We start from the raw sequence: 27,523 nt of genomic DNA on the forward strand, positions 1-27,523 counted from the left end.
TTTTGTGTCTATTAGATGCTCAGAGTGTGTGCACAAGACTGGCATACCCAGGGTCCTCCTCGTGGCACTAACAGTCTACTGAAAGGTGGGACAGAGACAAGCCAATCAATACCTACAAGACTGGAGGTAAGTGCAGTGACAGATGATGCAAAACGCAGGGTGATGGAAAGCACTCAGGAGGGTAACCTAACCTAGATTTGAGGCCTGAACAGGCTCCAGAACAAAATATCAATTAAGAGGAAGCCTGAAGGATGAACAGTAGGCCAAGCAGCAAAGGGTTATGAATGTGTTATTAATGGGTTGAATCTAACTGGGAAGGGAAGGAGGCAGCAGCGTGAGGTACAGAGCTTGCTGGAGGAGGCCAAAGGAATACTGAAACCTTCCGTGTGTCCAGTCTGGAATTGCTTCCAAATTCAGGTTCAGTAATGATGTAATTATCTAAACATACCTTCTGTAAAATTCATGCAAAGCTACCTAAGAGCTATCTACTTTTCCAAAACAATAGTGACTTTGAACAGTGTTCACCAGAGCACTAATTACAAGATTTTTTTTTTAAGAAAATTGGCCAGGAAATAATGAGTAATGAAGGACAGGAAGTAATCATGACTGTTTAATATAGCTGGGGCTGTGTGATTTGCCTTGTTAGCTTGTTTTCCTCTTGATAAATAAAGATTAAGGGGCCCTCCCTTTACAAAACCCTATGGTGCAATATCTTCACTTTTCCAAATGGTTAATTGTCCATCCACACACTATTCAGGAACATCCATGAGCCTCTCACGTTGCAGCCACAACATGGACAGCCCAGTCAAATGCCCTGTAAGTCTTCCTCTGTTTGACTCCAGCAATTAGCCAAGGCTCCTGCATCCAGGCAGGACCCGTGCGCTCTGAGCTCCATTCTCCTTCAAGACCTCCCAACCTTCCTAGGTTGAACTATAGCAGAAGCCTTTATTCTCAGCATACTGGCGCAACAACAGAAAACCAAACACCACATGTTCTCACTCATAAGTGGGAGTTGAACAATGAGAACACGTGGACACAGGGAGGGGAACATCACACACCGGGGCCTGTCATGGGGTGGCGGGGGGGGGGGGGCTAGAGGAGGGATAACAGAGGGTGGGGAGATTGGGGAGGGATAACATTAGGACAAATACCTAATGTAGATGATGGGGATAAATGCAGCAAACCACCCTGGCACGTGTATACCTAAGTAACAAACCTGCACGATCTGCACATGTACCCCAGAACTTAAAGTATAATAAAAATAGAAATAAAAAAGAAAAGGCAGCAGGCAGGCTCTCAGGGTCCTCATCTAAATTGAGCATGCCAGTCACTGCGGGAACGCCCTGGGACGGGGAATGCCCATTTGTGCAACAAACCCTGACTCCTTTCTCACCCTGGCTTCTCCCCCTCCCTACCTCCAGGCAGGCCAAGTTGCTGAATCAAGGGAGCCCCCGCCCCCCAACGGGGCGTTCCCCAGGGAGGCTTTCTTCTCATCCTCCCGACCACGACCACGGGGGCTTTTCGTGAGGTCGGCTCTGATCTCGCGGAAGAGTGACACACAGGTGTTCAAAGACACTTCTGGGGAGTCAGAGAAGCGGTTTGCGAGTGACTTGACTGGGGCGCCGTGGGCGGGCCCTGGCACGGAACACACCCGGAGGCCAACCCTGGCCTGCGGGTTGGTGACCCGCTCTGCGCAGAGTTGGAGAGGCGCTTTCACTTCGGAGGATTGCTCCACAACCATGCTCTGCCTCTGGACCCTCCTAACTCTGGTGAGCCCTCTCTAGCCCGGGTGGAGGCTTACCCGGTCTCGTAGTCCCGGGGGATAGGCAAAGAGTGGGGCAGGTGCGGGACGCGTGCGGGGCTGCAGCGCACGCCGGCGTCGGGGAGCGACGGGCTGGTCGGGAGGCGTCGGACAGACTGGCTTCCGGGGGCTGCTAGGACCTTCCTCGGGCCCGTGCTCTGCACGCTGGAGGAGTCGCTTTTCTTGGGCCTGGATGCGAAGTGCTGACCCTACGGGGCGGATGGGGCAGCTCCGGCGCTCCTCGGAGACCACTGTGCTCCACGTAGAGGTGGGCGTGGGGGGCGGACAGGAACTGAAGCGGGAGTTTGGGAAGCTTTAGGATGGCTGGACGGGGACCCTCGCCGGAGAGGGGAGCGCAACTCCCGGACAAGCCCTGGCAAGCCAAGCCAAAGGTCTGCCCCGGCCCGGGTGGGTGGGTGAGTGCGCGCCGCCCGGCGGGGGCAGGGAGAGAGCCTGCAGCCTTCAGAGCAGATACTGCTCATATTCTGGCAGTTCTCAGACTTAGGAAATAAGTCAGCCTCGAGGCAGTGGTTAAACCCGAGGACTCGGAAGAACCGCACCGTTTCTTTCTCGAAAAAGCTATATGGGGGCTGAATGAGCTTCTGGAGGCTTGTTTATCTTTTTTATTGTCACCTAGAAAAAGAAACCGTCTTGTTTCCCTTCTGGGAATTCCTCTCCTTAAGACGAAGGTCACTGCCTGAGTGGTTTTATTTTGTTTTGTTTTTCTGTCCTTCTCTTTCTTATTTTCCCTTTCTTGACTTGCATTCCCATGGTAGTTTCTGCTTGGTCTCCCGCTGGAGTTGGTGGTACTGGTTCCCACCGCACAGAACCGGGGGACTGTTATTGGCCAAGAAACTTGATAAACCTGTTTTGGAAAGTCCCTCGCTCAGAAATGCCAACTTGCAGATGGCTAATCGACGGGACATGGATTCAAGAGGTTCATTGGAGTTCCAAAGCCTCTGAGAGTCTATGAATTTTTATTTATTGGGCCCCAACAAGTGCCCGGTATAGCGAGGAAAGTGTTTACAAATGTGGTCTCAGTGGATTCTCACAAGAACCATGTAGTGGGGAAGGTGACCACATCCCCATTTTACAGATGGCGAAATGAGGTTCAGAGAGCGTCAGTAACTCAGCCAAGATCACACAGCTGGTAAATGGCAGATCTGGGATTGACCTCAGATCTAATTCCAAAACTCAGGCTGTTTGCTGATTGCATCTACTATCCAGATTACACCAAGAGATGAAAGAAAAAGGCTGAGATGTTTGCGTCTATTTTATGATTTAAAAAACATCCTTCTGTTCCTTTCAGAAATAATGTATATTGTTTGGGCTTTTCCAGAAACTTCCCTGGAGAAAATTTATGAATCAAAATTGAAATACCATTTATTTAACGTCAGACCACACCCTTCTTTCCCTTGTTATTAACCACTGCACGACTGCAGTGGCTGTTTTGAAAATCTCTTAGTTCTTGGACAGCAGTATTAGAAAAGTGTAAGAAAATCTTCAAAACCTGGAGCTATGCTTATTGAACTTTTGTACCAATAGCACCTTTACCAGAGGCTGCATGTTTAAAGCCCGAAGAAAACTTTGCTTTTCTGAAAGAATAACACACAAACACACACACACACACACACACACACACAGGCGTATATAAACATATATTTATGTATATATACATATTATAATACCCATAAGTTAGGTATAATTTATAATATTTGTATAGGATTTATGGCCTAGGAAGTTAAGGTTTATTAAATAAAATTTATAAATGCAGATGAGTCAAAGATAAAAATCAGATGACACAACCCTATCACCTAAGTAATCATTTTGTTTACGTTTTGCAGCCTATCTTCCACTCCTCTCCTCTAATATGACTCTTGTAATTTAGTTACACAGAAATTGGTTTTGCATCCACGACATGCCTAACATTAGGCCTTTATTCTTAAAGATATTTGGTGACTGTTAAGTCACCTCATGTGTCTCCAGAAAATGCTTATGCCTTCACACAGTGCTTTCTTAGTAGTAGCGATAAATAAAATAAATAAAATGGAGGCAAAGTGCTAATTACTTGGAACAAAGAGGCAAATTTTGCTTAATTCTATTAATGGTTTGGACTTAGAAGGTGGGGAGCTGTGTTCTGCTTTTCCTCTCTTACCGTAGTCCTCTGAAAAACCCCCATCCTTAACCGCTTTTTCTTCTCTTTCTCATTCCTTCTCTAACCTTCCTGGTGTGTGTTTTCTCTTTCCTATTTCTGAGTGTTTTTTTCTCTGACACTTAGAGTAAAAAAGTTTGAAATCTCATAACTGGCAAATTTCTAAAGGAGACAGAAAAGAGTCAAACTTACTTTACAAATTTGTTGGAGAAATAGCTGTGGGTAGGTTTTTTTTTAATTGTGCATGACCCTTACAGTTTCTGCCTTGTATTCTTTAGGACATTGGCCAGGCAATCACTGGACAGCCAGTTTGCTCTCCTTTACATTTTTCAGAATGGTTATCTTATGGTCAAAGGAAAAGAGAAGACCTTTGGAAAATAAAGCAGTGTATTTACAAGTAATCAGACAGAATAGTTTTGTGGGGAAAATAAAGAACAGTTATTTAATTTGTAATTTCATCACTTTTCTTAAACCAACCCAAGACAAACTATTTAATAATTTTTGTAGTTTAATTTGTAATGTAATACTTTTTCTTAAGCCAACCTAATGAACGTGGACTATTTATTTTCATTTTTAAATGGGCTGTACTTACATCACAAAAGACTTGAGAAGTCTTATACATAACAAAATGATAAAATGTAAATTAAGACATTTACAACCAGAATGGAAAAATACAAATTTATAAATAACAGCAAGGTTTGCAAGCAAAATGTAATTGATAAATGGAGACCATCAGCATCCCCACCACCAGCTACAGTAAGACGAATGAAAAATCCTCTAATGTTAAATGCCTGAAATAGTTACCACTCTTAACAGCAAATTAGAGTTTAATTTGGAAAAAAAATGTATTTATTGCACTGAGTTCAGAGAAGGAAAAAGATGAAATAATTAGAGGCAAAAAATAACTGGAATTTGGACGTTGTCTCTGAGTAAGCTCTTTGAGATACTGGACAAGTAATTTCCTTCTGAATACTCTGATATTGACATAGAAGTGTCAGTGTTTCAAAGGAACCTCTTTGAAGGCTACTAGAATGCTTTAGGGATACCAAATTACTACAGTAAAACTGCCAGTTTGAGAGAATAACTGTTTCCTAAGAGATGGTCTGAAACCTAAGTAAGGAAATCCCCCCCTTGAAAGCCCCTAGTAAGTTAATTGCTGTTGTTGAATTATCTTGGGTCCCAAAAGTCCCCTGATGAGCACATCTTTTGTAATAGGTACTAAAGACTACTCACTTATGATGAAAAATAAAATAACACAATTTAAAACTTGAAATTGATAAAAAGCAACTTGAAACCAAATTTAGGACAGTGAACCCATCCCCTTCTTCTTTTTCAATAGGTAAATATAGAAAAAATGACCATATAATGTGAAACAAAAAGCAAATGTTTAAAAACTACATTTACACATTATCTCACCGCAATAATGTAAAAAATTTTAATTTTATTTATAGTTTCCTAGATTTGTCTACACATATAGACAATTGCATGTTTAACTTGAGCTACATATAATCTGCTTTTTGTTCCTTTGCATGTTACAAAAACCTTTTTCTATTTCTGCATAATTTTTATCTCATATTTTTATTGGATACATTATAGAGAGGGCATTTCTTAAATGTACTGGGATATATATTATTTTTTCTTATTACTAAAAATTAATTATAGAACTTATATATGAAAAATGTAGTACTTATGATGAAAAATAATATAATTAGATAATTTAAAACTTGAAATTGATAAAAAGCTACATAATTTTGTATGTTGTACCTTAAGGTACAATACTGCAAGAACGTTAGTGTAGTTTTCTATTCTTTTTGCTATGTGTGTGTGTGTGTGTGTATATATATATATATATATATACATTCACAAAAGTAGAAAAATAACACTTAACTAATAAATCTTCTTCATTTTCTGGAAAATCCTTGCTTAAAAAAAAAAGAAGTGTTTACCTTTTTATATGGTTAGACTTCTAACACTGATTAAATATCTTCAATTCAGTCTCAAGCAGGAACGGATCATTCATCCACTTGCCTACCTTTATTGTTTTTTAAGTGACAGTGTGAATAGTAAAACCCAAATTAGAGAGAAGTTGACTTTTCTAAGATTGGTAACTTCACCTTCTCCAGAAGGAAATGAAGTGATTCTTCCCTTTGATCACAACTGCTGTCTTGATTTGAAATAAACTTGTACAACCCAGTCATCCCCATCTATAGGCATTTAGAAATGGCAATTGTAGTTATATAGGACAACTGGCCTGAGTCCCACTAAGTGGAAGCAATAGTGAATTTAGTATAAGATTATACCTTTAGGCTGGGCGGGTGACTCACACCTGTCACTCAGCACTTTGGGAGACCCACGGTGGGTGGATCATGGATCACTTGAGGTTAGGAGTTTGAGACCAGCCTGACCAACGTGGTAAAAGCCCATCTCTACTAAAAATACACAAATTAGCTGGATGTGGTGGCATACCTGTCATCCCAGCTACTTGGGAGGCTCCAGCAGGAGAATCGCTGGAACCTGGGAGGTGGAGGTTACAGTGAGCCAAGATCATGCCAGTGCACTTCAGCCTGGGCGTCAGAGTGAGACTGTCTTAAAAAAAAAAAAAAAAAAAAGATTATACCTTTAGAGCAAGGCCAGCCTTGTAAATTAGTAAATATGACTACAAATTCAATTGGCAGATATACTCAGCCCAGCAAAGTGAGCAAACTTACTGTAGGTTGTGTTAAGCTGTGGACTTGGATAAACTGGCAAAATTAGAGTAAATTTGGCAATTTGACATTGCATGTATTAATGACAGCCTGTCCTTCAGTAAAGTCATGCAGAATTGTGTTTCTATTCACCTCTGTGTTTTGTGAGGCTACAGAAATATAAGATGTGAGAAGTGTGAATACTTTTGATTTGTGAGGGCAGAGATCTTGAAAAAGAGAGCAAGAGGAAGTCAGAGTATGTGGGTTAAGGCTGTTGTTTTTTTGCTGAGGATTTAGCTTTGGCTTTTAGCCATTCTTACAAAGAGATCACTGGTCCTAAGTAACTGGTTGTTGTTTTTTTTCACATGAATGTCTATAAGGATTTAGGCTTGATTTTAAAAATTGGGCCTATACTCACAGAAAGACAAATACTGCATGATCTCACTTATATGTGGAATCTAAAAGGTTCAAATCCGTAAAAGTAGAGAGTAGAATAGTGGTTACCAGAGGCTGGTAGGGGACAAAGTTGGGGGAGTCAGGGAGATGCTGGTCAAAGAATACAAAATTTTGGTTAGGAGGAATAAGTTCAAAAGATCTAGTGTACAACTTGATGTCTATAGCTGATAACAATGTATTATATACTTGAAAATTGCCAAGAGTAGATTTTAAGTGTTCTCCCAACATAAAAAAGAAAATAATAAGTATGTGAGGGAATGATCAATGTTAATTTGCTTGATGTAGCTAATTATGTCCCAAAATATGTATATAATTGAAGAAATCATGTTATATGCCATAAATACATATATTTTTTAATCTGTCAAATAAAATAATACCAAAGCCCCTAGGCCTATACTGCTCACAGGCACTCTTGTTAGCCTGCATGGTATTGACAGATAAAGCATGTATGTATGTATCACACATGCATTTATTTATTTTTAGTATTAGTCCCCACCATTTAAGTGTTGGGGGATTTTGGTTTCACTTGAAAAATGGAAGATCTGGGCTCCCATTCCACATGGCCCCTATTCCTCCGTGGGTCAGCAATGGCTGCTTCTTGGGACCAGGCAGAGCTGGTACCAAGCCCCTCCCTCTCTCTGTAGTCCCTTTTACCAGGTTGCTTTACTCTTGTGTGACCCAGGTAGCCTATCTGGGCTTGTAAGGGATCTAGGGCTCTAAGGATTTAGGACTCTATAGTCCTTACATTATCCATTTCCTCCACCAAAGGTCATTTCTCTTCTCTTCAGGCTTATTTTTGGAAGGGTGATTATTTCTTCATGAAAAGTCAAATTCTGATTTGCAAGTGCTGAACACAGATGCTGTTAGTCTATAAAACTCTTCTAACATGTAAATGTAGTAACCTGCTAACCTCAGATTTTGCTTCCTCTAACCTAGTTGCCCTGCACCTGTGATGAGCATCAAAATCACCAAGGGTACTTCTCCATTCTCAGAGATCCTGATTCCTTAGGTCTGTGCAGGGGCCTTAGCACTTTTCAATAAATGATGCATCACTACAGGATTCCAATGTCTGTCGGGGTCTTGAGAACTATTTTTCTAACTCTAGCACTAAACTCAAAATGTAATTTCAGACGGAATTTCCTAGGCTCCTTCACTTTGTTTTATTCATCGCTTGGCCAGTCATGGATCTAACCAGTAACTTGCAACTGTTGCTTCAACTACCTCTGTCCTGGACTTTCCAGAGATTGGCCTTAAGAAAGAAAGAGGACAGCCCTGGGATAAGATTAGATTACCATGTGTATTATTATGTACACATTTTGAAAAACATATAAATGAATGGGATCTTTGCTTATCTCTTGCATATAAAAAAATTTACTTTATTTCAGGTTTTCAATCATGTAGTAGGACAAGATGGCATCACTATATCCCTGTTTTTTACACAGATATATTAGAGATGCATTATATTATTGGACATTTTAAATTATTAAAGGATAAACTATTAGTCTTTTAAAATTTCTTTTTCCTCAAGTGTTGATAATTAAGCAGACAAGCAGAATTAGTCAGTGGAACTTCATTTCTTCCTCCATTTCGTCCTCAGCAGTAGAGGGTAGTGAGATTTCAACCCAACCTAGCAGGACCAACAAGTCTAAGAACAAGTAGCTCCAGTTCATATTGGCACCTGCTAATTCCAGTTTTGAAGACCATGGGAAATCTCTTTCCTATTTAGCTCTATGATCATCTAAAATGGGAAATTCTTGGGCTCAGCTGTGAGGGGTCCCAAGTTTATATGTACCACTAATGTCTCACAAATCAAAAATCCAAGGGAATCAAGAGGCTGTAGTTCATTCCTTATATTAAATTCTTAGGACTGCCAACTGGGTGGGTACACTTTTGGAGGCTAGAAGTCTTATATCCAGGTGCCAGCTGGACTGGTTCCTTCTGAGAACCACGAGGGAGGATCTGTTCCAGGCTTGTAGATGGCCTTCTTTTCCATGTGTCTTCACATTATCTTCCTCCGTTTGTATGGGTGTCCAAATTCCCTCTTCTTAAAAGGTCACCAGTTGCATTGGATTACTGCTCACCCCACTGACACCATTTTAATTTAATCACTTCCGTAAAGACCCTATCTGCTAATACAATCACATTCCGAGGCACTGGAAGTTAGGGTATCACTATATGAATTTGGGAATGGGGGTGAGGGGGTCACAATTTAGCCCATGACAGTCCTGAATCTCCTTTGCTAGATGTATGACTGTGGGCCAGTCACTTTACCAGTTGGGGCATTGTTGTCTATCAGATAAGTGGTTTGGGCTAGGTCATTTATCAAGTCCTTTCTGCTTTAAATTGTAAATATAATGAGATACCAACTTTTAGTTTAATTGTTTAAAATTTTAGGTGTTAACTGGATGCTTTGCTGATGTCAACAACCCCTTTTTTAAAAAAGAATTCTCACTTTCTGTTTCTACTGCTCTCTCAGGTATCCCTCTGCCTTCTGTTACCTCTTTGCTGAATTCTGAGAGGACTGAGGTGGAGAATACTCTTTCCTGTAACCCATAACCCATCTATTTTCATCAATCTATTTGAAATTCAAAGCCAGGGGTTGAAATGTTCACTTTCAGTTTGAGATGTCTAACTTTCAGATAAATCTATTAACAGGCATTTCGAAGTGACTTTTAAACTAAGCATTTTATTTTATTAAGCTTATATATGGGTAACTATTATACTTGTATAATAAAGTGCACTTTAAAAAATAATCAGTTCAATTAGAAAATAATATTCATGATATTTTGTGACACAAACCTCCTAGAACTTATACATATACATGTCTTTCTCCCCAGAGTAGTCTCTGTGGGTGCTTAAACAATACTGCATTATTAGATTTTTTTTCAGTTTATAAGCCACACAAGAAAGTTAGCCCATGTTGTCTCTTGAGGCAAAAAAACAGACAATGTTCTGAGAAATATCTGTTTATTCCTAGTTCAGTAACACCACAATGAGATCCTAAATTATGAGATACTTTTTGTTTATCTTACTGTCTCATTGGCAGCCAGCAACTCCTGTTGCATTTTTTGACATGGGAACCTATCAGGGTGTGGTTAATAAAGTACATTTCCATGGTAAGTATTCTTTAACAAAAAATAAACCAAAATTTAATCAGAGATAGAACTTACTGCACACTGTAGTTTCCACTTTCTGGTGATTTGTATAATTGAGCTTTTGATTTCATAAATTAAAAAGTTCTCTTTTGTGTGACACATTTTTATATCCAATCATTTTACTTAAAACAGAATTTTCTTTACCATCAAATAAAGTTGCTATAATAAGTAGTGATATATTTAGTCCTAGTGAATCAAAGGGAAATAAAATGTCTTTGATTATGCTGGTTTAAGGAAATATATCCGATTAAACAAAGGTTAATATTTATGATGTTTGATTTAGTAAAATTATAAGACTACTAAAGAAAACTAGAAGAGCAAAAGAACCAAAATTTATATAAAGAATTAAATGTTAATAATTCAAAGGTTTAGAATTTTTTGCATCTTTCAAATACTAAGTTGCCATCATAGATTTACTACCATTATTATCCATATTTTCCATTTTACTAAAAAACAATAATATAAGTTATTATGATAAATCAGTATAGATCTTTAGGCTCAACACAATCCTGCTACCTTTTAATTTTTTTATTATACAACAAACATATGCATTATAAAGAAATATGAGTTGGAAAAATGAAGAAAAATAGTCTTAGCAACTAGAAATAAGCTGACAAAGGGCTAATATCCAGAATCTACAAAAAAACTAAAATTTACAAGAAAAAAAACTGTCAAAAAGTAGGCAAAGGATATAAACAGGCACTTTTTGAAAGAATACATTTATGTGGCCAAGAAACATGAAAAAATGCTCATTATCACTGGTCATTAGATAAATGCAAATCAAAATCACATTGAGATACCATCTTACACCAGTTAGAATGGCAATCATTTAACAAATCTGGAGACAACAGATGGTGGAGAGGATGTGGAGAAATAGGAACACTTTTACACTGTTGGTGGGAGTGTAAATTAGTTCAACCATTGTGGAAGACAGTGTGGCGATTCCTCAAGGATTTAGAAATAGAAATTCCATTTGTCTCAGCAATCCCATTACTGGGTATATACCCAAAGGATTATATATCAGTCATTCTGTTATAAAGACACATGCACACGTATGTTCATTGCGGCACTGTTTACAATAGCAAAGACCTGGAACCAACCCAAATGCCCATCAAAGATGGACTGGATAAAGAAAATGTGGCACATGTACACCATGGAATACTAGGCAGCCATAAAACAGGATGAGTTCATGTCCTTTGCAGGGACATGGATGAATCTGGAAACCATCATTCTCAGCAAACTGACAAGAGAACAGAAAACCAAACACCACATGTTCTCACTCCTAAGTGGGTGTTGAACAATAAGATCACGTGGACACAGGGAGGGGAACATCACACAATGGGGTCTGTTGGGGTGCGGGGGGCTAGGGGAGGGTTAGCAGGGGATGGGGAGATTGGGGAGGGATAACATTAGGAGAAATACCTAATGTAGGTAATGGGGGGATGGAGGCAGCAACCCTCCGTGGCATGTTATACCTATGTAACAATCCTGCAAGATCTGCTCATGTACCCCGGAACTTAAAGTATAATAATAATAAAATAAGCACCATTAAAATTTGTATGTGTTAAAAGATAGTATGCTACTGAAACTCTTTTTTTCTTGAAATGTTCCTCTTTTCTTCTCCTGCTTTTCACTTTCTTAATCCTTAACCTTCTAGTGTTGAATTTTCTGGACCACCGTTATACCCGCTCATCAAGACGGCATTTTTTTCTGCAGTAGCTGAGCACAATGATCATATTGAAGAAATTCACTTGTGGAGCTTTGCTTAGAAGTAAAACCCACTTGGCCAGGCGCATTGGCTCATGTCTGTAATCCCAGCACTTTAGGAAGCTGAGGTGGGCAGGTCACCTGAGGTCAGGAGTTAGAGACCAGCCTGGCCAACATGGTGAAATGCTGTCTTTACTAAAAATACAAAAAATTTAGCTGGTCATAGTGGCCCATGCCTGTAATCCCAGGTGCTGAGGAGACTGAGGCAGGAGAATCGCTTAAACCTGGGAGGCAGATGTTGCAGTAGGCTGAGATCGAGGTTGTGCAACTGTACTCCAGCCTGGGTGATAGAGTGAGACTCTGTCTCGAAAATAACAGCAGCAACAACAAAGTAAAACCCTCTTCACTCTGATGACTATAAGGCTTGCTGTTGCCTCTGTGTATCACAACAAACCGTTTGCAGTCTGATGCTATGCTCAGATTTGAAAATTCTCACTGACTGTTCCAGGCATCTGTCTACTCATTCTTGCCATGCTGAAGACTGTCATTTCTCACCACTGAATGCCTTTTTTTTTTTTTTTTTTTTTTTTTTTTGCTGCTTTTTAAAAGCCTTTTCCTGTTTGCTTTGAACTTCAATTAAAAAGGGGGTAAAAAGGTAATAAAGGTAATAGGCTTTTATTTTGTTTTTCAGGTGTTTTCTTTTTTCTTGTTTTGGTTCCTTTTCAAATCCTAGCTTGTCAGGGCCATTTGCCACACTGACACTGGAATAAGCCTGAAGGGGGGTCTGTATTTCTTCCTGTAGTTAGTTTAATTCAGTCACTGAGCTGCTGCTCTATTTGTAACCGCCGTGCTACATCCAAGGGCTGACCATTCCTGAGAAAGTTAGGAGAATCCTTTCAGACTGACGTGGTGCTGGGGCAGGGGGTCAGTCATCCTCTTCTGTGTGTGCTCATTCTTGCATCATTTCTTCTACTCTGTAACCTGGTTGGCTATGAAAAGTGATTCTTCTTCACTGATGCTGCAGGAAATGGGTAAATATCCAATGTTCTCTCAGTTGCTTGTAATCTGATACAAAGAACAAATCTCATGTGTCCCTGTTTCTGAGAGGTTCAAAGGAAGCAAATGCACAGATTCCAGCATAGGATGAGTTCCAGTTTCTAACTATTTGTCTGTGCCTTCCATTTCCTCACCCCTGTGAGAGGTTGCACTCATGGTCATGGCTGTTCTGAGAAGTTCAGTGCCCAGACTGGAGGGAGGGAAACGCAAACTCAGCTTCTTCCCAAGCTTCGGGCCTGGGCTGGCAAGTTTTGCCTTCCCTGCCAGCAAGAGCCCTGGCTTTGGGTGTCTTGCTACAGTTTTCTCAGATTGGAGGACTTGGGGATGACTTCTGGTTCATAGTGAATTCCTGCCAAACACCTCCCCTTTCTCTCGTATCCATTTGTCTTGAAGGTCCTTGGCAGGCTTCTTGCCAACAATTATCTAAAAACAAATGGAGTTGTTTGCATGCCTATATGGAGTAAAAGCATTTAGGAAACTCTTACAGCCCAGATTTGGGCCAGAAGTCCTGGTTCTGAGTCTTTACTTAGCCACTCTTAACTGAATTACTGGACAAATCATTTCTTGCACTCTGTGTAATCTGTCACCTGGGTACTTGAAGATTTAAACCAGGAATTGTGGACTTCCTCATAATACCATCTCCTAAATATTGGGTGAAATTAGCATATCAAGGAGGGCAGGGAGCTATATCCATAGGGGACTCTCTTTGTCTGTGTCTCTCTCTCTCTCTGTCTCTCGGATATTCATCTTTGGTGGCAGACCTGGTGTTCAAACCACAGTTGTTTTGAAGTTTCTCTTTCCTACTACACTATGCTGCCCCTCCCTGAAACTTTAATAATAAAAATAGCACACTTATTGGTCATGTATTTGTTATGTGCCAGGTTCTGTGCTAACAGCTTTAAGTGCATTATTTTACTTATCTTTTCACACAACTTCCTATGAGGAAGAGGTTATTTCCACTTGTAGATAAAGAAACTGAGACTCAGGGGGCTGCGGTGGCTCCGGCCAGTTGTCCTGGCACTTGAGGAGGCGAGGCTATGAGTTCAAGGCCAACCTGAGCAACAAAACAAGCTCTCACTGATTAACAAAAAAAGAAACTGAGACTTGGATAATGTAAGTGATTTTATTCACAAAGACAGAGCAGTAAGTGGGAGGCTCTGTTCACCTCTGAGCAGAGCCCTGGCTTCTGTCATCCATGGTGCTGTTTCTAATGTGGTTTGAAGAACCTGTGGTCTGAACTGGTATATATAGGTGACCTGCTGCTTTCTTAGAGAGAAATCTGAAAGACAGTGGAGCCCTCACATAGGCTTTGCCTGTGCACAGCAGATACCGCCAATTTTGAACGCATTACACTTGTTTACCATGTTGCTTACTTCAAAATCAATAAAATTCTCTTCATGCTTTTATTTTACAGGTTCTTAAATTATTTGGATTATTGTCTAAAAGTGTTAATGCTCAAGTGACTGATATCAACCCCAAGGGGCTGGAATTGAGGAAGACTGTTACTGCCGTTGAGACTCAGAACTTGGAAGACCAGTATTACGTGGACCAATTCTGCCGTAAGCCCTGTGGTCCAGGTATGTTACACAAGACATCCGGAGATTACAGTGCAAGTCGCAGTTAGGAGTAGCACATAGTAATAATTACTAGAAAAATGTTACGGCTTTTGGTTCTCTTATATAGCAAAACTGGGAGAAAAAACAACTATGAAACTATTTTCCAAAGATGAATTTTATTTATATTTGTCACACTTATTTGATGTGGTTATGGATAAATATAATTTACAAGTGACATGCACCTATGAAATGAGAAGATTGGTCTGTTTTGCTTCATTTTTTTTCTAAGCAAAAATGACTCATTTGTGAATATGAACACTTATAATGTCAAAACTGATTAGGGTCTCTCATAATAATAGTGGAACTCTGAAAGCAAGGGACTTCTACTCTTTCAGGGACATGTCTCAGCACTTTCCTTCAATCAGTAGGTCTCTAAGAAAGCTTTCCTGGCACTGAAGCCTGCAAAATATATTTGCATTTTGCAGCTGAATAACTAGATGAAAAAGAAAAGAAACAAGCAGACGCACACAGCCTTTTTTTTAAATCAATACTTTGAAAGGCAAACTAATTTCGGATCAGAAATCCTTCAAACACTGGTCAATTAGAAGCTAAGAAAAATGCAATTGTGCAAACATTTTTTCAAGTTTGAGTAGAGTTGAAAAAAGGAAAACTATCACATGGGTTCATGTGATAGGTTAATAGAACCAAAAGGGACTGTAGTACGTTTCACGGTTGGCCTCCCAGGCTTCCAGCACCCAAGCTGCAAAACAGGATGGGTCCTATCTGTGAAAAGAGTCTACCAGTCTCCCTATGCTTCCTGTCCAGATTTTAATAACCCTTATGAAACAATCTTCCCCATAACCCAACCCATTTACACTTAAACCCATCACGCTTAAATCTTTCCAACACGAATAAAAAATGGCTTCCTGGCTTTATTAAAACTTGCTAAACACAATCAATTTGTCCAATAAATTGAAATCTTTGTTTATAATTTTAACACCTAAAATGCAAGTTAAAATGAAGAAAATATGCTTTGCACATCAAAATATCAAGGATTTTTGTTTGCTGCCTTTTTGGTTTTGCTTTTTTTAATTTTCATTTAAGAAGTATAAATGTAAATTGTTATAAACTTTTAAGAAAGAAATTTGGATATATGAGTCAAAATTTTAAAAATGTGTATACACGCTAAGATAGCAATTAACTTATAAGAAAATGCCTTGAGAAAATAATAAAAAATAAAGGAAAATATTGTACACATAATATTTCATTATCAATATGATGTGGAATTGCTTAGGTAAATTTAGGGATGTTCAAAGACTGAAATAGTATGTATGAAACAAAGTCATGTTTTCTGATATATTTCTAATATAATTCTCAATTATATAAATCTTCTTAAGTCATTTCCAACTGATGTGCCTGGATTAATGATTCTCCCTGATCCCTCTATAAAATACCCTGGGTGGCATCCAACCATTTTAAATACTCCGCCCATTTCAGTTCCCTCTTGTTGAATTTTAGGCTTATCAATTCAAATTGCTTCCACATCTGTTTATGCTTATTGGTGTTGTGATAATCAAATGTAATTTCATTGAATATTGCATATATCAATGAAATACAAATACAGAGAAAAGACAGATTTTATTTCTATGAAAACTAGGTTGAGTGCTTTGGAGAATTCAGTAAAGATGAGCTGCTAAAATGTTGTTGATGAATTATGTGAGGGCAAAAATAAATGTTAAATAGTAGAAAAAAGTCACAAAAATATCTAAAGCCATTCATACAGATTATTGGTGTGTTTATGTTTTCATTTCATCAGGAAGGGGCTGGGCTTGGTGGCTGAAGCCTGTAATCTCAGCACTTTGGGAGGCCGAGGTGGGCGGATCATGAGGTCAATAGATCGAGACCATCCTGGCTAACATGGTGAAACCTTGTCTCTGCTAAAAAAAAAAAAAAAAAAAAAAAAAAATACAAAAATTAGCTGGGCATGGGTGGTGCGCACCTGTAGTCCCAGCTATTCAGGAGGCTGAGGCAAGGAAGTGGAGGCTGCAGTGAGTCAAGATTGCGCCACTGCACTCCAGCCTGGGTGACTGAGTGAGACTCCATCTCAAAAAATAAAAGAAAGAAAGGAGGGAGAGAGGAAGGGAGGAAGGGAGGAAGGAAGAAGGGAAGGAAGGAGGGAAGGAGGGAAGGAAAGATGAAGGGTGGGAGGGAAGGGAAAAAAGAAAGATATGAAGAAAGAAAGAAAAACAGACAAACAGGAAATTATAGGTAATACGTTATGGATGAGACTTAAGTAGGAAAAAACCTGGGATTAATAACTTTTACATCACAAGATTGTCAAGTGATTGTATAGTTATATTTTATAAATTAAAATATTTACAGTATTTGTAAGTGATTTCCTATGTAAATTGACATTTTTTATTAAATGATCAAAGAAGTCCTCCCCACATCATCATATTTAATAAGAAGGATTCTATGGTATACTGCATACATGTTTCACGTATGCACATTATACATATATATACACACACACCTGTTATGTGTATGCTCATGTATATATATATATATATATATGTATTTATATGCATAGGAATGCAACAAAATAACAGTCAATATCTCAGGATTTTCGATATATAGTTGTTGTTGTTGTTGTTGTTTTTTGTTTATTGTTCTTGAGATGGAGTCTCACTCTGTAGTCCAGGCTGAAGTGCAGTGACATGATCTAGGCTCACTGCAACCTCTGGCTTCTGGATTCACGTGATTCTCCAGCCTTAGCCTCCCAAGTAGCTGGGACTACAGGTACACACCACCATGCTGGCCTAATTTTTTGTATTTTTCATAGAGACAGGGTTTTGCCATGTTGGTCAGTCTGGTCTCAAATTCCTGACCTCAGGTGATCTGCCTGTCTTGGCCTCCCAATGTAGTGGGATTACAGGTATGAGCCATTGTGCCTGGCCTGTTATGTAAGGGCTTATTACACTTTCCTGCCTTTTTCAAATTTTCTACAATAAGCATATGTACCATTATACTAAAAAAGTATTTTAAAATATTATTTTCAATAAAACAACCATTCATTTTTCTTATTTTAATAAATTGTTTTCATACTTTGAAGGAAAGAAGGAACCTGTGGTTTATTGTATCTCTATCATACCAAAGATGTTGTGCTAGGCACATTCTGCAAGATAATTCATTAAAGAGACCAATTCATTCAGAGACCAATAGAACACCACTAGCAAAAAATAAAATTATACTTGGACTTGGGCTCTGTTTTTTTTAAAATATTGCTACAATCTCATATAGCCCTAAGCACTATTTTTGAATTTTGTTCTGGGAATCTTCAGTTTGTTTATTTTTCTCTATTGACAACTATTGTCTTTACTTACTAAAATAGCATATACATTTACATGTCATCATTTGCTCATGGAGTAAATATTTTGTTTTATCAAAAACAATATATGAAGTTATTAAGGAAGTCATGTACCTAGGAAACACAGCAGAAATTCTTTTTGCTGTATATATGAACACAGCATATTAGACTGCTTATTTTTTTTTTTTTTTTTTTTAGACAGAGTCTTGATCTGTCACCAAGCACCAGGCTGGAGTACAGTGGCACAATCTTGGCTCACTGCAACCTCCACCTCCTGGGTTCAAGCAATTCTCCTGCCTCAGCCTCCCTAGTAGCTGGGACTACAGGCACATGCCACCATGCCCAGCTAATTTTTGTATTTTTTAGTAAAGATGGGGTTTCACCATGTTGGCGAAGATGGTCTCAATCTCTTGACCTTGTGATCTGCCCACCTCGGCCTCCCAAAGTGCAGGATTACAGGTGTGAGCCACCACGCCTGGCCTAGACTGCTTATTTTTAAAAAAATTAGTTATACTATTAACAATTAGAGTCACTAATAATATTTTTCTCAGACACCTCCCCTGATATTTTCTGTCACTTTCTTCTTCATTCTCTATTTCCTTACCTTCATCTCGCTTTCCCCATAGCACTTTTTTAGCACTTGATATCAATATATTTATTTGAGTATTGTAAATGCCTCCAGCCTGAGAAGGTAAAGTCGTTGGTGATTAAGGCTTTATCTCATTTCCTGCACAATAACAAACTTATGAAAAGTTCCTAACACTCAGTAGGCATTTAATAAATACCTATCAGATAAATGAATTTTTCAAGAGAATACATTGGATAATATTAACAGCAATACAGTGAATCACTTTATTTTTAAAGTAAATTAATATAAATATGTATATTATTTAAAATGGTTTGTTTTAAGATAACAAACCTGATAGATAATAAATTTTGTTTTAAGTTTGTTAATGCTCATCAAAAATCATCAATATGGGCCCTGCCTTTTGATGAAAAAGTAATAGAAAGGGGAGAACAAAGGTGCTCACTAGGCAGGCTGAGTGCCATTCTAACAACAATGCAAGAAAAGTATTCCTATCTCCATCATTTGCAGGATGAAATTTATGCTTGGAGAAAACCACACTTTGTTAAAGATTTTACAGCTGCTAAAGATTTGACCAAGACCTTTAAAACTTCAAATGTTATTTTCCTTATTACACTATTTCTTATCAGGATCTGTGGACTTTGGAAAGTAAAATAAGAAGTCAGAGCAATGAGTTAGTTGGATATTCTCAGTGCCCAGTAGCAACCGTCCCGACTCTGAATATAAACCTACCAACCTCTCCCCTTTCTCCAAAGAAGTTAGTTGTTGACATAGGTTGTCCAGTGGATTTTCTCATTCTAACCTTCCTTTTTTTTTTTTTTTTGTATGCTCCTGTTGTTAATCATCCTATTTCTATAGGTATATTCCTTCAATCACTCTTTTAGCTTTTGTCTTGGGAGACTTTCTGACTCTTGACATGACTTTTACAATAATTTTCTCCCCCATTGTATTTATAATTCATTAGCCTATTGCCACTCCCCTTGTGTTTTGGAAGAGTTTTATTGTCTGTCATCCCTGCATACTTCCCACCCTGTTGCTTGTCGATGTCCTATTCAAACACTTGTCCCTTTTTTCCTTGGACAGGCGAAAAGAAAGCTAGGGAGTGTACAGTGGATGGGGATGAACCAGACTGCGTGCCCTGCCAAGAAGGGAGGGAATACACAGACAAAAGTCATTTTTCTTCCAAATGCAGAAGATGTAGATTGTGTGACGAAGGACATGGTAAGAGTCTTAAAAAGCAATTGAAAGAGACTGATCTTGGAATTCCATGTAGAGCCATTTATAAGACAATTTGAAATTGGGGTCTACTGTGGTGTTACATTGACATACAGGAAAGGGAAGGACAGGTGGCTAGGGTACTGCAGGACCAGGTACTGAACTAATTACTTATTTAGACCTTTACAAGTAGTTCTAGGCAATTCTTCCAGATGTAGAAGAATGACTAAATATGAACCCTAGGAACAGGGTTCATCAGCTCAAATCAAAACCTCATTTTTTTTTTTCTGGCCTTGATTTATACTTGTGTAATGGTGCTCGTTCATGGCCAGAAAAAGCTCAGAAGCCTGCAAATACAAGGACACAGAAATCCAACAGGTGGGTAGAAATGCTTCTCATTTCTTTGGGGATTTAGTTTGTCCTGATAATTCCCACTGGGGACCTGAATCTTCATGGATATCTCAATCTATTCTAAGGGCCCAGATTAAAGTATAAGAGAAGTATTTCTAGTTTGGTTTGACATGAAGAAGCCTCTGGACATAAAGCTTTTCCTGTCCCTATTCAGGCTGTAAAGCAATGTTTCTCATCCATGGCAATGCATTAGAATTGTTTAGGGAGCTACTAAAAATGTTTAATGTTTAGGTCCTGCTCAGGGCAATGAAATCAGTCTCTAACTGAGGGCATTGGTATTGGTCTGGTTCAGTCTAGGGTAGAGTCTAACATTCTGCATTTTTTCTTTGAGGCAGAGTCTCACTCTTTCACCCAGGCTGGAGTGAAGTGGTACAATCTCAGCTCACTGCAACCTCCGCCCTCTGGGTTCAAGCAATTCTCCTGTCTCAGCCTCCTGAGTAGCTAGGATTACAGGCGCCCGCCAACAAGCCTGGCTGAGTTTTGTATTTTTAGTAGAGACAGGGTTTCACCACATTGGCCAGCCTGGTCTCAAACTCATGACCTCAGGTGATTCACCCACCTTGGCCTCCCAGAGTGCTGGGATTACAAGCATGAGCCACCACCCCCAGCCCAATCTGCATTTTTAACAAACTCCCAATTGATGCTGATGCTGCCAGTCCCCAAGTCACCGTTGAGTATTAAGGCTGTAGACAAGAGGAATGGTGAGGTTTGTCTTGGTGGCTACTAAATGATTGCTGACTATTTCAATCTGGGGTTGCCTGTTCTGTGTTTAAACCCCAACTGTATTACGAGTGTTATGCTGTGACTGTCGATATAAGCGGTAGATCTCAAAAATCCGTGCAGCTCCTGACCACCATTTTCATAGTCCATTTATAATTAGCTCTTATAACTAATAGTTTGCAAATTGACTCTCCAGGCTTAGAAGTGGAAATCAACTGTACCCGGACCCAGAATACCAAGTGCAGATGTAAACCAAACTTTTTTTGTAATTCTGCTGTATGTGAACACTGTGACCCTTGCACCACGTAAGTTTTAGTCTTTCTCTGATTAAAACACTAGCTATAACTTGAGAATTACTGTTTTCCTAGGGAAGTAACACTGATTGACAGTTAAAAATTAGGGTTTTAGTCTTGCTTTGCCTCTAAGCGATTAGATGACCATTTGCTCATTTAAACATTAGTGAACACTTCCTGTATAGGTGATACTGTGCTGGCCAGTTAAGTTAAAGATATGAGCCAGACACATGCCTGACATCAAGGTATCAGTCCAGGAGCACAGAGAGTCGAGAAAAGCAATGGTTATTGTGTATCAACAGCATGAGAATAGCATCAGAGGAGACTTATGTTCCAGGTATTACAAATTACACAGGAAAAGTTCTCAACTCTGCCTGAGGAGATGGAGGTGAAGACATGAATGTGTCTCATGGCTTCAGTCTTGAAGAAAGAAAAGAAAGCATTAACAGGTGCACATGGATGGAATGCACATTTGAGGCAGGGGAAGACAAAGAGACAAAGGAAGTTCAGGAAAACAGGGTACCTGGCTGGAGTATAGGAAAGACTGAGAAGGGGTCAGGGCTGAATCATGAAGGGCTTTGTCTTTTAGGCTAAAGAGGTTGGTTTTGACCCAGAGTTAGAGAACCTGACTTGTAATTCATCTTGGGAAGCTTTTAGGAGTTTATCGAATAGGCTTAAGAATTAAAGACATGATGCTTTCTGTTTTATTTGCTAGAAAAATTTTATGTGCAATTGTCCCAGACTCTCCCGTGGCCCCATGTGCCTTCAAGTGCCCCTGTGATGGCAGGGTAGGTAGGCACTGGGGAAGGAGCTGACTTAGTAAAATAATAACAATATTTTGTAATCTTGATTTAATTTTCTTTTCATCATAACCTTTTGAAATAGATACTATTATTTCCATGTTATTGATGAGAAAATAGGCTCATGGCAGTTTGACTTCACAAGCTCACCTAGTCAAGTAATGGGCAGAGGCTGTGAACTCAGGCAACCTGACTGTCAATGTTTGTCTGTCTGAAGGAAGTCCCGCATGAACCTCTTGTGGCTCCTGATCACCACCGGATGCTAAAAGTGGCAGCCTCTAAAGGCCAGCTGAGTAACCTCCGTAAACTGCCTCATGGGTGTGGCTGTCATCGGGCCATTTTCTTGGTCTATGGGAATTTTTGAAATTACTTTTGGCAGTTTATTTTAAGAGCTAGTTTAAGCTATAGGATTTGTGTTCAGTTTATTACCAGGTTTAAGTTTATTTTTGTGTCTACTTCATCTCTCTTGTGTATCAATATTTTTCTATCTTCCTTTAACTTTTGAAATTTTAAAATAGTCATTCCTTATGATATTTTTTATCTAGCCATCCAAATTGTATTAACTTGTGCCAACTTTAGATACTAATCTAGAAATATTTGAGGGAATACATTTGCCAGAGATGCAAAGATGAATAAAATGGCCTCTAATTTATAATGTGCCATTGAAAATGATAAAAGAATCATTCTGTCAGGCTTTTGAATTTCCCCTGTACTTTTTTTCTAGATGTGAACATGGAATCATCAAGGAATGCACACTAACCAGCAATGCTAAGTGCCAAGAGGAAGGTAATTTTTTTACAGTTATCTTCTCCTTTCCCCCAGCCCCATGGAAAAATGTGAAGAAAAAACAATCACTTTTGATTATTTGAGAGTCCTCTGTTTAATCTTAAAGACTGCTTATTTTCATATAAAATGTCCAATGTTCCAACCCACAGGATTCAGATCTGACTTGCTGTGGTTGTGTCTCCTTTTCCTAATTCTACCAGTTGTTTGGGGTAAGTTCTTGCTGTGTTCGAACTATAGATTGAAATAACTTAGGAAGTAGTTCACAAAAAATATGCCTCACTCCTAACTATAAAAATCTGCCAGTTTGGTAGATTTATGTATTGTTAATTTCTTGCCCCTGAATGCAGCCTTGAGAGTTGATTGATAAGAACAAATGAAATGATCCCTCAGCTATTTTCTGAGCAACAGTTTTGGGGCATTGAGTGGTATTCCAATCCTCCCTATGAACAAGGGCTCTCTGCAGCAGCAGAGTTGGCCAAAAATCAGAAGTAGTTAGTCACTATTTATTGAGATCTCCCTGTGCAAAAAGAAGACACAAGAAGCAAATGCATTCCCAGGAAACATACTGCAAGGAACTCTTTAAAAAAAACAACAACTTGTCTTTCTCTTCCTCCTCTTCCTTGCCCAAATTGCTTGTTTTTAATTATTTCACCTTAACTTAAAATACTATGGGGATACGTGTTATGTAAGGGCGACTTAGTAGTCAGTAGATAAGCTGAAATTAGGTATAATCATAATTAGTCTAGAAAAATCCCTTTAAATCATCCACAAACTACAGGGTCACACCAGCTTTCGATAACTTAGAAGTATCCAATTTTCCCTTCTCTGTTGGAACAATGCTCTGTTTCTTCAGTTCAGTTGAAGAAGAAAGTTTGCCTTGCCTTTAGCATTGTTTAGCTGAAAATACATTCTGGATGTTTAAGCCACTGTGATTGTGCTCAGAGACATGCAGATTCTTCTATCTCACATTGATTTTAATGCATACACCTATTGAGTACGTATACTTGAGTTATTTGTGTGTGTGTTTGAATTTCTGGGCATCCATGGCAAGTCAATGTTGACTTGCTCATCCTATGGCTTCTGTGTCCTGCCACAGTCTTGCCACTCACATCTTTGCTGGAGAGGAAGTGGTGCTAGCCATCCGATTAGTCAAAAGCCATCTCCATGCTAGGCCAATGTGTGGTAATTACATGACTAATTAACATATGTCCTTTCACTAGAACACTTCACTCAGTGGTACGCGAATTCGAAAATCAACTGCTTCCTGCAATATTTGTCCACGTTTAAGTTTCAGTGAATTTCTCCTTTTTGCTTCTTATAGTTCTCTTGCATGAAAGTGGTGAAAGAGTGAAAGAATGTTCTCACATGCATTCTACAAGGCTGAGACCTGAGTTTGATGAAATTTATTTGTTCTTTCAGGGGTGATAAGATACATAAAGCACAGAAGGGCAAACCAAGGTCATCGTGAATCTACAACCTTAAATTCTGTAGGTATTGAAATAGACATCAGCTTTCCTTGGGGGAAAAAAAAAACAGAGAAATTAGTGATTTGGCTTTTTTTTTAACTTCCTTTTGCTTTTTTGTTTCTTGTTTGAGATGGAGTCTTGCTCCATAGCCCAGGCTGGAGTGCAGTGGTACAGTCATGGCTCATGCAGCTTCAAACTCCTGGGCTCAAGTGATCCTCCTGCCTCAGCTGGGACTCTGGGACTACAGGCATGCACCACCATGCCAGGCAAATGTTTTTAGAGACAGGGTTCACTTTGTGGCCCAGACTGGTCTCAAACTTTTGGCCTCAAGCAGCCCCTCTGCCTCAGACTCCCAAAGTGCTGGGATTATAGGTGTGAGCCATCACATCCAGCCTGTTACTTTCTTTATTTAAAGATTGACTGTGTTTGTGTGTGCATAGGTTAAAGGGGCCTCACAGATGAACGATGATATGGTACCCAATTTAAAAGTAAGCTTCTACGCAAAAACCATGAGAATCAATAAAGAGGGAATTGAGAGTGTGCTGAAACAAGTTGAACATGGCCAACTTCCATGTTCCGTATTGTTATTGTCCCTGCAGAGAAACAGCCTTTACCAGGCATGGGTTCAGTATCAAGCCTGAGCAAAGAGATTGCTTAAAGTTTGTCATAAAGGCACAGCTTAACTTTCTCTGCCTGCCGGTCAACCTTATGTCCCACCATATCTTTTCCCAACATGGTATCAATACATTCCAAATAGCAAAAATACACTGAGAAAAGAAAACAGTTTCACTAAATGGAATTACTTTCTTATTTGGGGCCAGGGCTCAGTGGGAGTTAGGATTCTTCAGATTAAAATGGTCCAAAAAATTTTAATTTGAACCATTTTCTGTTATCAAAAATAAGAATAAGTTACAGGGAAGAAAATTTTAGAGTGATTATTATTTTAATAAGTCTATATGAAAAATAGACTTATTAGAAGTCTATTTGCTCAAAAAATAAAAGTCTTATTGCTCAAACTACTTTATGAATTCTTTAGGTTTCTTGCCTCTAAAAACTAAGACAATATTGCCTAGTTTCTGGCAAGGCTGGAACCTTTCAGAATCAAAATTGAATGGTGAAAGTATCCTTCTTAATCACTTAATCTAGTTTTCTAATTTTATACATCAAGCAACTCATTGTACTTCTTTTCCTAAATTGAGGAAAAATTAGAAGTTTACATTTAGAATATTCGAGACATATATTTTTGTCTTTCTCTGATTTTATTTTTTGCTTTCTAGGAAACGGTGCCAATTAATTTACCTGGTAAGGCTTTTATCATTTTATTTTATAGAGATCGCTTCTTTTAGAGTAATAGGCCAATTTCCGAGTCAAATAATGTTGCTAATTTCAGTGACATACTGTGGGATTTTGCTATTTCTCATACAATTCTACCCGCTCAGCATATAGCATTCATTAGGCAGTTTGTTTAAATTTATAATGAATACTCATAGTTAAAAATAAATCAAGTAACAATAGGATACAATAGTCTGAGGCTTAAGAAAATTTTCCTTCATAATCAACTAGATGTATTATAGAACGCTGCCTAAACAGATCTAGAATTTTTTTTTTTTTTTTTTTTTGAGACGGAGTATCGCTCTTGTTACACAGGCTGGAGTGCAATGGCGTGATCTTGGCTCACCGCAATCTCTGCCTCCTGGGTTCAGGCATTTCTCCTGCCTCAGCCTCCCGAGTAGCTGGGATTACAGGCACGCGCCACCATGCCCAGCTAATTTTTTGTATTTTTAGTAGAGACGGGGTTTCACCATGTTGACCAGGATGGTCTTGATCTCTTGACCTCGTGATCCACCCACCTCGGCCTCCCAAAGTTCTGGGATTACAGGCTTGAGCCACCTCGCCCGGCCCAGATCTAGAATTTAAAGTGAACTGTAGACTCAGGTATGACTGGTGTACCCAACTCTGTAACAACATACATGATTCCATTCAGTTGTTCTTTGATCTGTGATTTAGAAATAAGATGATCATAAACTCTGCTTATACTTTTAGATTTGTGGGTCATTGATCATTGGATCCATAAGGGGTGTTATAGGTGATCTTTTCCAATCCTCTTATTTTATAGATGAGAAAAGGAGATACAGAATGTTATGTTGTGTCAAGGTCATATAGCAAATTACTGGGTACATGGCAGGATTTGGAGTAAGAACTCAAGGTTGTCTTTTTTCTGTATTCCCCCAGTCAGCTCTTTATGGGTCTTTAGGACTTAGCTATATTCTGAAGTATTATACAAAGAAAAATAAATATGATTTTTCAGTAACGGGAATTGTATTTAGAAAAACAAATTTTCAGACTATTTTCTATTTTTTAGATGTTGACTTGAGTAAATATATCACCGTTATTGCTGAACACATGACAATAAGTCAAGTTAGAGACTTTGTTCGGAAGAATGGCGTCAATGAAGCCAAAATAGATGAGATCAAGAATGACAATATCAAAGACACAGCGGAACAGAAAGTTCAGCTGCTTCGTAATTGGTATCAACTTCATGGGAAGAAAGATGCATATGACACTTTGATTAAAGGTCTCAAAAAAGCCAATCTTACTGCTCTTGCAGAGAAAATTCAGAATATCATCATCAAGGACTCAGAAAGTTCAAACTTCACAAATCAAAATGAAAACCAAAGCATGGTCTAGAGCGAAAAACAATGAATTCAGTTCTCAGTATATACAATTAGTGTTTGAAAAGATTCTTAATAGCTGGCTGTCAATACTGCTTGTTTTTTTACTGGGTACATTTTATCATTCATTAGCTCTGAAGAGACAACATATTTATAGATTTTTGAACATCTCATGATTCTGCCTCCAAGGATGTTTAAAATCTAGTTGGGAAGACAAACGTTATCAAGAGTAAATGTGGTGGCCTGCTAAGTACTGAAAGATTAAGATTATGCTCTGGTATCTAACATAAGATTCTGTAGTATGAATGTAATCAGTATATGTTAGTACAAATGTCTATCCAGCGGCTAACCCCATTCCATGAATCAATAGAAGAAGCTATGACCCTTCGTTGAAATGTCAGTTACTGAATCAAGTCACTTTGCCTCTAAATTACCTCTGATAATTCTAGAGATTTTACCATATTTCTAAACTTTGTTTCTAACTCTGAGAGGAACACATGTATGTAAAATATATATATTTGAATGCAGAATTTATATAAGGCTCTACCTCAAAGACATTTGCACAGATTATTGGTGTCCTATTATACAGTATTTCAAATGTGAGTTCACATAAACATTAAATTATGATGTTTGAATATTA

General features: G+C 38.8%; 2 protein-coding genes across 4 annotated transcripts in view; one reads left to right on the plus strand and one right to left on the minus strand.

The window, feature by feature from the left end:
• The window catches only part of ACTA2 (actin alpha 2, smooth muscle), a 52,905-nt gene extending 50,708 nt beyond the window's left edge, over nucleotides 1-2,197 (minus strand). The window contains exon 1 of the mRNA XM_078344020.1: nucleotides 1,802-2,197. The gene's annotated coding sequence lies outside the window, so the exon portion shown is untranslated. The remainder of the gene's footprint in view (nucleotides 1-1,801) is intronic.
• Nucleotides 1-27,523, plus strand: FAS (Fas cell surface death receptor). Of its 3 annotated transcripts, XM_009009913.5 has the most exons (10): nucleotides 1-126; nucleotides 1,422-1,769; nucleotides 14,426-14,588; nucleotides 19,604-19,741; nucleotides 21,063-21,171; nucleotides 22,684-22,745; nucleotides 22,895-22,954; nucleotides 24,165-24,232; nucleotides 25,489-25,513; nucleotides 26,574-27,523. In XM_009009913.5, the coding sequence occupies exons 1-10, from the start codon at nucleotides 16-18 to the stop codon at nucleotides 26,897-26,899; spliced, it is 1,410 nt and encodes a 469-aa protein (XP_009008161.3). In that variant the 5' UTR covers nucleotides 1-15; the 3' UTR covers nucleotides 26,900-27,523.

This window comes from Callithrix jacchus, chromosome 12, assembly GCF_049354715.1.
Source record: "Callithrix jacchus isolate 240 chromosome 12, calJac240_pri, whole genome shotgun sequence".
Lineage (NCBI taxonomy): Eukaryota > Metazoa > Chordata > Mammalia > Primates > Cebidae > Callithrix > Callithrix jacchus.